This window comes from Myripristis murdjan, chromosome 15 (assembly GCF_902150065.1).
Source record: "Myripristis murdjan chromosome 15, fMyrMur1.1, whole genome shotgun sequence".
Taxonomy (NCBI): Eukaryota; Metazoa; Chordata; class Actinopteri; order Holocentriformes; family Holocentridae; genus Myripristis; species Myripristis murdjan.
This window is the reverse complement of record NC_043994.1, coordinates 1,590,246-1,600,000: the sequence shown is the minus strand read 5'-3', so window position 1 is coordinate 1,600,000 and position 9,755 is coordinate 1,590,246. Positions and strand designations below refer to the sequence as shown.

Below are 9,755 nucleotides of genomic sequence, written 5' to 3'. Positions count from 1 at the left end.
AAGCAGCTGCCTTCCCTTTTGCAGATATTGATGTAAGTTATCATTTCCAGGATCTCATCCACTCAAAACACAAACTACAAAACACTTGTTGCTGCTGGTATTTTAGGTGGGGATGGGGTTCATTGATACAGATTTGATATTTTTTCATATTTATATTGCTTGTGTTAGCTATATTCCCATGTTTAAGCCTATATTGTTATAGTCTTTCAATGTAACACACATTGAGCTTACTTGTAATGAAATGTGCTATAACAATAAAATTGTTATTATCATTACTGCAAATAAACAGAGCTGGGGCCACATGCTGAAAAGTTCTGGTTTTGAACTTTCAGTTCAGTGCATCTCCATTCATCTGTGCCAGACTGGTAGAGTTTGGCAGGGAATGCTGGGAACTGTTCTGTCTGGATCCAACCAGGCACACAAACGCCCACTGCAGGAGGAGGTGACTCCCTCAACACCTTCTTCAGTGAGACTGGATGTGCTTGTGACCTGGACCTTACAGTCATCACTGAGAAATATTAAGATCAGTGAGATGTGTTCTTGTAGCACAGAAATTCACACCCAAACCTGTTTCCAACTTAGCTGCAACCTAATTTGCTCAACTTCTTTTATTCTTGTAGTCAAATTGCTTGCTTTATGTCAGAACTATAACATTCAGCCAAAACAGAATATGATCCCCAGATCTTAAAAACTGCCCTAATCCGCCTAGAGCACGAGATGACGTGTAACTGTCAGGAAAGCCCATGTGCAGTCACACTTCCCTTACCAGCTGTTTGTGTAGATGAGGTTCCAACTGGAAGCAGCAGCTCTTCTCCCCCGAGCAGCTGATCAGCAGCAAGGCACATGCAGCCAGCAAAACACTTGTAGCCATTACACTGTTGGCAAACCTCACACACCTGGTTCTAGGCTGGTGTGTGTCTCTCACAAATGCACTGATGTGAGTGTAATGCATCTCATATTGTTGAGCAGTTGATTGTTTCTTGTCCGTGTGCAGGCTGACCAGTAGTCTGGTCTTCAGGGATTCCTGGCCGAGGTACTGGATCTGGTTTTACCTTGGCAAGAGCTGCAGGCTTGATTTCACCCTGCAGTGGAACTGTACAACTCCACCCTTTGCACCCACACGAGCCTGAGCACTCTGACTGGGCTTTCATGGTGGATAATGAGGCCATGACATCCATGACATCTGCTGCAGTAACCTTGATATTGAACATGGTCATAATGTGATAGAAATAAAGATCTTTCTGTGGACTAGCCAAGCTGTCAGTGAATAGGAGGGGGTAAGTGAAATATCATCTTTTTTTTTTTCTTCAAAATTGGTGAACTACCCCTTCTGCCTCTGCCATTGACAGCAACAAAATGAAACTAATTTATGATATAACCTAATAGCTGAAAGAAACATTCTTGACAAAAACATTTCCAATCAGCATCCACCGTCTGCAGTGCAGCTCCTGGTATTCATAAGGCTTCTTTAATTTCCAGCTTTAGAAAAGACAGATCAATATTTCTACAATCACCGAAAATAAAACACCAGAGGGGTATTTCACAAAAAAGACAAAAAAAACAAACAAAAACAAAGCAGCCATTATTTCCAACCTCTCTATGTATTTATTAGAGATGATACAGTAATGACCTCTTTCTACGTTTATACAAAATAAACAGACAAGACAGCAGCTCGTGATTCTTCTGCTCCGTAACGCTTCTCCTCCGTGTCGTCTCTTCCTCTCCAACACTCTTCCACCCGTGTTCTCTTGCTAAGCCTGACGGAGAGTGTGTGGGGTGAACTGGGTTTACATTTGTGTTGCTTACTCATTAGCTTATCTGACACATAGCAACTTCTCTCTCTGCATACTCCCCTCCTCTTACTTTGGAAGGAACAGTGCAGCTCACAGATGAGAGCTGCTTCTTCCCCACCCTCTGTTAATCCACATCATGTTGAACTTTAAAACGTGAGCAATTTCATCGGATTGTCTTCAAAAATATGGGACAAAGACAATTAGTAAAAACTACCAAAACCTGCATTTTTTTCTTTAACAAGAAAACTTTATTTGAACTACTAAAATTATATATTTAAATGTCAAATTAATGATGCTGGATTGACATCAGATTTCTTGTGTTTAACTTTGAAACCCAGGAGCTTTCAGTCTTAACAAAATCCACTTTATTTTTATTGAACATTTTGGAGGGAATTCGTTTTTTGGCTTATTTTCTAATATTTTTTTGTGTATTTTTTGTTTTAAAAATAATGTTTTGGTAATTCTGCTCGTTTCTTGCTGATTTGTCCCTCACTTTTCTCCCCATGTTTGTTACAGAGTGAATGTGCTCAGGTTTAAATGCTTGTGAAAGGCAGAGGCTACCTTTCACAGGGCTTATGAAAGGTTTTCACTGTGAACCAAATGTAAGCCTCTTCATCTGTATTGACCCACCATGATGTTAAATACATCATAATGTGCTGATTTTGGACAGAAAGGAAAGAGTGAGGCAAAAAGGCATCAACAGAGAACGCAGCAGTGCTGGTCTGTCAGCTGTACTTCCATGTATCAATGTGTGTCTAGAAAAAAGAAAAGTGGAGATGGAGGAGAGGGGAGACGCAGACCCTCTGGACACAAACTCTACACTTTACTGTCTAGTTTAGTCTGCTGTCTATTCTGTTACCACCTGCTGCAGCTCAAAATATACAACAGCTTTGTAAAATGTATGCTTTACAATCATTTTCCCCCCAGGAGAACCAAGAAATGCTGGTTTCCTGTGTTTTGTGCACATAATTCCTGTTTTCAGTCATGTGCTCCATATCCACAGTATGTCTTGTGAGGTCAGTCTCCGCTTCTTAACAGTAAGAGTTACTACCACATTAAGGCTCTCCCACTTGAATGTCCCAAACCTGCTGCTGCTCAGCCACTCGCCGGGATCCAGGATGAAGATGATGTTTCAGGGTGGGGGGGCCACCCACCCTCACCCATCAAGACTACGGGTCCCCCATGAGGTTTCTGACAGTGTCAAGGGAGTGCTGGTTGGGATAATCCTCCTCCATAGAGACTGGCCATTGGTTAGGGGGGAAGGAGGAACCCTTCTAGCTCACTGTCAGAAAAAAAAGTCTACCTATTGCCACTGGGACTGTAGTATCCGTCTTATTGAAAAGGTATGGCAGCACCGCTCACAACAGCTATAATGTTGGAGCTTTTTCTCTGGGTGTGTGGGGTCCTGTTTATTCCACATCAGGAAGTCCAGCCTAGTCCAGAACCAGACTCCAGATCAGCCACAGACAGTCGTCCTGGCTTTATCCATGGCCTCAGCTCCAGCTGGTGCTCTGGAGTTCGTGGCGGAGCCAAGATGGCAGGGGTTGACCCAGTCGGTTCAGCAGACGCAGCAGCTCCATGTTGTGTTCACGGAAATGCTCTGCCAGGAAGGCACGTGACTACACACACACATGCGCACACACACACACACACACACATACCACACACAGAGAGACAGGGAGGAAAACACAGCTTTGCTCACAGTTTGAACAGAAAAATTCTAAACTTGTGCTATTGGATACTTCCGTCCATTTACTCGCCTGGATGCACACTTCACATGACCATTTGCCATTTACCGAAGCATACCATACTTTTTCAAATTTTCAGATTTTCACTTTTCACCTCAAAATGTTCAGTTGATCAACCTAACTAGAGCCAGGAAGTGGAGAGATAAGAGCTTAACATGTACCAAGGCTGAGTCCTGATGGCAGCGTCCTGAGTTTGAGTCTGACCTCAGGTCAGCCCCTCTCTCTCCCCTGCCTTTCCTGTCTCTCTCTACTGTGACTGTCAAATAAAGCTGAAATGCCAAAAAATCATCTTAAAAAATGTCTTCAAAAAAGAAGACATCCAGATCCACGTAATCCTTTTCACGGTGTTCAATTTTTCTTATTGTTTGTTTTCTTGATTGGATTTTAGAGCAACTGATGTTGACAGTGTGGATGTCAGAGCTTCCTATCACCAGAAAACCTGTAGACTTTTCAAGTCAGTTTGGGCTTTGAACTAACTTACCAACTAATTACCTGCATCGATAAGGCAACTTCAGCAAAAACAAATCTGGCTGCAGTGTTCACTGTGATGGCTGTCCTACCTACAGCAAGTTCAAAGACTATGCACGTTGATTTCTGAACGGTGCTTAAATGGATGGAGTCTAATGGCTGCCTGGGAGGTACAAAAAATGCATTCAAACATCTAAAAAAAATATGGTATGCTTTGGAAAATAAATTATATTATCATCTCAACAAAACCTGGGTGGTCCTTTGAGAATTCAAGTTCATATTACAGTTAATGACCCGGGCAACAACTTTTAGAAGCCCTCAGGGGGGGCAGAATGAAGCAATCTGTAATTACAAGACAGTGCATCATATCCACATGCATGACAGTGCACAAGGCTGATGTGTGAAAATACCAGAGACTTGGATTATAAGGTATGAGGACTGTTTTTAAAAGGGAACTTGTGATGTCATTTTGCTGTTGCAGAACTGTAAAATTATGAATCCAATATTTACAGGGTTCCTACAGGTTTCTTCACGTTAAATTCAAGTCTTTTAAAGACCTTTTTAAGACCATTTATATCAAAAATTAACACCTATTTCTCAGCCTATTTTAATTTTTTCATTGAGGATTGAAGGCATCACATTGTGAGTACTTGATACAAACATTATTGCATTATGGGTGAAGTATCCTTTTAAAGCTTGTTGCCTACCAACAGTGCTAACAGGCCAGATAATTATCTCAGAAAAAGAGAGACCCAGGTTGTGCTGCAATTGCTTGTCTGCTAGTACCACGTGTGGAGCATGGAAATGCTAGGCTTCAGACATGCTGTCATCATCTGTCTTATCTGTTAGCATTTTTGAGATATCCAGATCATAAAAATCAATCGTCTACAGGAGAAATTAATTTGGTTTCCCAAATGCTTTCAAAACATTTGGACATTTGTTTGGTTATAAAATTGTTTTTATTTTTTTTAATAATAATTTGAAAGCAGTTAGTGTTATTTTAAAAACCAAATTGCTAACAGCGTCACACATGGGGCATTTGCACAACAAATCCACTCTTAGTGTAATTTTACATTGCTTTATACTTTTAGCATTTTGTTAGCTAAACAATTATTTTGATTGAAAGGAACAGTTTTCAAAATGGGTGATTAATGTGTATTAATCTCATTTCAACAGAACAGGTGGATTTCTCTCTTCTTGAAGTTGTGTGTTAAAGCCTTATTGAAGTGCTAGTTCAACATTAGATCATTCATACAACAACACAGCAAAGACAGCTTTACGAAGTTTCAGTTAAACAACAAATGAGGTAATACAATGTAAACTGGAGGTGTACCTCAGGGCTCATTTCTGGGTACTTCCTGCCTTTGCTTTTCCCTAAACATTTGGCTCGACCTCCTTCCACCCGCTGACACCAGAACCCTTTGCTGTCATCATACCTGGAGAGAAAACAATACATCAACTGACACACAGCAATATATAAGTCATACTTTTCAGAATCAGAAATACCTTATTGACTCCCAAGGGAAACTGTACTTTCAATTGTGTGTGTATGTATATATGTATGTGAACTGCTGTGTGAATCACATTACATTGCTGTTTGTATCACATATGCCATACGAATAGTCCAGCTTGACTCACACACACTGAAGCCATAAAAATCAATACACATTGTTGTCACTCACAAAGCAACACAGCACAACCTACACTACAGGATAGAGAGACAGTGTATAAGAAGATATTCCACCTCCAAGAAAATGTGAGGCCAGCTCCAGGTGGCGATGTAGAGCACTAAAACTGGGCTAAACAGAGTCAAATGAACAACAGTCAATGGGACTTTTCCATCAAATCTGCTCTCTGGATGATCCAGGTCTTGTTCCTGCTCTAGATAAAGAGTTGAATGTACTACTTCTCTTGCTTATCATTGCAGGAATCCTAGGTCATAGTGTGTGTGTGTGTGTGTGTGTGTGTGTGTGTGTGTGTGTGTGTGTATGTGTGTGTTTGTATATGTGTATACTTGTGTTTGCTTGTGTTTTACTTACGTCAAGGCCTGGGTGTAGTTGAAGATGGGAGTAATGCCAAGGAACCTCTGGATTCCATCCATCACTAGTGCTGGGTTGGAGCGCAGCAGGGCCCCATCCACAATGTGCAACTAGAAACATGGATAGACACAGATGGTCAAGCTCCATGAGTGTTTTGACACTGGCAGTGTGATATGTTGGCTCCATACTCTGATTACTTTGCGTGGCGACAACAATGTGAGCATAGTGTATCCAACTGTCAAGCAGATTTATACAAACTGAGAGCCAGTTGATACACAAAGATTCACAACGAGACAAAACTATTTTAGAATGCTGCAGCGGTGTCGCAAGTGGCTGGTTTTAGAATGTCACAGTGTTATATCATATGTTTTACTCAATCCCCATGGGCCGTGGGGTGTCCCAGTGGCTCACCTGGTAGAGCACGTATCACATATAAAGACTTTACCACAGTGGCCTGGATTTGATTCTGGACTGAACGGTTTGCTGCATGTCATTCCCTCTCTCGCCTGCCTTTCCTGTCTCTCTATGCTGTCACTACTGAATAAAGCATGAAATGCCAAAAAAACCACTTGACATCCATAGGTTGTATCTCACCTGTCACCAAGAAACACAGTGCTATCATAAGCTGTTCCCCTGGTGAAATGCTGTCTCAATTGTTGTTTTTTTTGACACAGACTCCTCTAAACGAAGGACCTGCGCTGCGATAGATGGGAGAATCTCACAAAAGATCTCCTGCCTGAGGTTCACAGTATAAATGCATGCCCCTTAGGTGTTCTGTTGAAGCACCTACAGGCAGCTCCAAATCTTTGACCCCCCATTTTTGTTTATTTATTTTTTAAACATTTTCACTGCTTCACCATTACAAGAACTGCAACTGCAGCAAATAGCTCACTGTAACTCCTCTCGTAATTTTTTAAGACACACATAGAAACACTGAAGTAAAGAGAATCCTTGCTTTGGAAATGACAATCCGTCTTGTCTTGTTGCACTGGTGTAAACTGGCATGCATTGGAATGATGCATACCATACAGATTGAGATTATTCAAATACTTGCAAATACTTGCAAGTTCAAACTCATCTTGTCATGAATCTTTGCTGTAAACTTGCCTTAAGGCAGCCAAAAATACATGTTAGCCAAGATGTTATTCTATAGTAGTATTATTGAAGACCAGCGATAGATTTATCCAACTAAAAAAATTGCATGGTGAAAACTACATCTACAAAAATTTACAACCATGCAAGTAAAATTTCTCTAATTTTTTTTTTTTTTTTTTTTTAATTTGATGATAACATAAATAAAAACTAAATTCCTGCAGGTTTCTTCACAGGGGTTATCTTCATTATTATGTACAGGAAGCCTTAAATGTACCATTAAATACATCCAGAAATGACCTGTACCATAAAAGGTACGTGCATAAAATATTCTGCCAACACATGGAAGACAGGGTGTGCATTTGGTAGGCTGACTCAGCTGTACATTTTTGCACACTATAGTCTGTCACTGTTGGCTCAGCAGAATTTACCACTACCAAAAAACAAAGTAGCTTTTCTGTTAGTTTCTGCTCTATCAGCGACTGATTGTTGGTGGTCAATGCTCCACCTAACATATAGACAATATAGACAGATCTCAAGCTGTTAAATGTTGCTTTGTGACAGACTGCTCCTTTAAGACAAGTGACAATGGAATTTTACCATTTCCATTCAACTTCTCTTGTTTGTCACATCATAAGATGTGAAAAACGTCTCAGATGGTAACACAGCTATTAAGCCTGAAATCAAAGTAGACATTTTGAGGGGATTTTCCGCCATTCTGAATGTACAGTTGCTAGAGTGTGTGTTACCTGGCTGGGCTGGTAGTGTTGCAACCAGCGCTCCAGGTGAGTGGCGTAAGCTCCAGGTTTAAGGCAGCGTCTCTGCAAGGTCAGCAGGTCCCTCGGGGCTGAGGGGCCTGCTGTCACCACTGCATGGAAACTGTTGTTGAGGGCCGCAGGATCCTGGTGAGCCCTCTGATGCTGTAGAGATCAAGAGACAGACAAACAGAGACACACATAATAAAGTCAAAAATTACTAACATCGTGGATCACATCAATCAAGCTGGCATCATTTGTGATGACGCTTGTTAAAATAAGATTGAACTTTGGTAGAGTGTTGGGTTGTGAAGTTCCCTGGACATTAAGAGTCCACACAGAGGTCAAAGGTCTCATTAGTTGTTCTGTGCTCCTCTGGGCTGCTAATCCACAATACTGTATTTGTCTCTCTCCGTTCACATTCATAGCCAAGCAAAAACAGTCCAATAAATAAGAATTTTAACATATAAACCAACGCCAGCAAAGCAGATTACACCAACATATAAAACAAGTCCCAGTACACATTTTTGAGAAAATTAAATGGTTGTTCTTGTCATTTTCCTGTTTGAATTGGAAAGTAAATCCAGCAGGTTGGATCTATGGGTAATTTCTGCATAGTAACCTTTTACCAGGAAGAAACAACCTGATAGTACTTCACAAATAACACTTCATTTCACAAATAATTGTAATTACATGAAAAAAGGACCCTGGGACTTGTTTTTTTTTTATATTGGCATAATTTCCTTTGTTGGCATTTGTTTTTGTGCTCAAAGTGTCATTCTGGGAGCTGTTTTTCTAAGGAAGTGAATGGACAGATAGAGAGACAGTATTGTGGATTCTGAGGCCAGGGAAGCACATATTTTGTCACAGTGTGGTCTCATATAACACCTAGGCAATTATACATACCAACCCTCTATCAAAGTTCAATTTTGCTTTAAATCTACAAAGCAGTTCTGCTGGAATTCAGTCCAGAGGTCAAGCAGATGAAGAGCAAAATAGTGGCAAATTCTGAGTAGTAGACAAGCTCTAGCTACTAATTAAGATATGTGGGAGTGTGCTGCTCCAAAATGAATGAAATAGATACCGACTAGTGAACAACACAAAAGGTAAAACAATGTTTTGTAGGAGGCACAACATTACAAGTTTGTCATTCAATCTTTTTCAATACTCTTTCTAGCCCTTTGTTTCAAAAATAGTGGAACTACTTAACTTGGAGTATCTATTACACAATGTCTGGTGGAAACCATTTAATGCCACACCTTCTGTGAAACATAGCAATGCCATGTGCAGACACATGCACAACACACACACACACACACACACACACACACACACACACACACACACACACACACACACACACACGTGGCAGGAGTGTGTATAGCCTGAGCAGGTGGCAGGTGTAACAAGTGGAGGGGATGCTCTTACCTGATACCAGGAGTAGGCCCTGTCAGATGGGTTGATGAGCACTGCCAGGATCTTGGCTCTGGGAAGCAGGGCAGCAGCTCTCTTAGGGGCTACTTCTGTGTCAAAGTAGTTGGCACTCTTCTCAAACATGAAATCTGTACTGACGTTGGAGGGGAATGGGAAAAAATCCATGTACCTGAGTAGAAGAAAAGATAAGAGTATAAGCTCCTTAAGCCACTTCATTATGACCACATGTGGGACTAACTTGTAGGTGCTGTTTCTCTCTCTCTCCTTCTGGTTTAGGCTATAATGTGGCCAGGGATATGGCTTATAGCAGCTCATTTGAACGTACAAGACTCTTTTTGAAAACTCTGTACTTCAACAAGCTACAACAAGCTGAGAGATCAGGCTTCTGAATTGTTCACTTTATACCAGGTGGTCTATGTTAATTCT

The 9,755-nt window shown here is 41.0% G+C and overlaps 1 protein-coding gene across 3 annotated transcripts in view; it reads right to left on the bottom strand.

Moving 5' to 3' along the window:
• Nucleotides 1-1,585: 1,585 nt before the first annotated feature.
• ndst2a (N-deacetylase/N-sulfotransferase (heparan glucosaminyl) 2a) overlaps nucleotides 1,586-9,755 on the bottom strand; it is a 102,201-nt gene continuing 94,031 nt past the window's right edge. For all 3 annotated transcript variants that reach the window (XM_030070354.1, XM_030070355.1, XM_030070356.1), the window contains 5 exons: nucleotides 9,324-9,498; nucleotides 7,890-8,060; nucleotides 6,049-6,158; nucleotides 5,343-5,445; nucleotides 1,586-3,412 (listed from right to left, as the gene is read on the bottom strand). In XM_030070354.1, coding sequence (XP_029926214.1) covers nucleotides 3,287-3,412; nucleotides 5,343-5,445; nucleotides 6,049-6,158; nucleotides 7,890-8,060; nucleotides 9,324-9,498 — 685 coding nt within the window. In that variant the 3' untranslated portion in view covers nucleotides 1,586-3,286. The remainder of the gene's footprint in view (nucleotides 3,413-5,342; nucleotides 5,446-6,048; nucleotides 6,159-7,889; nucleotides 8,061-9,323; nucleotides 9,499-9,755) is intronic.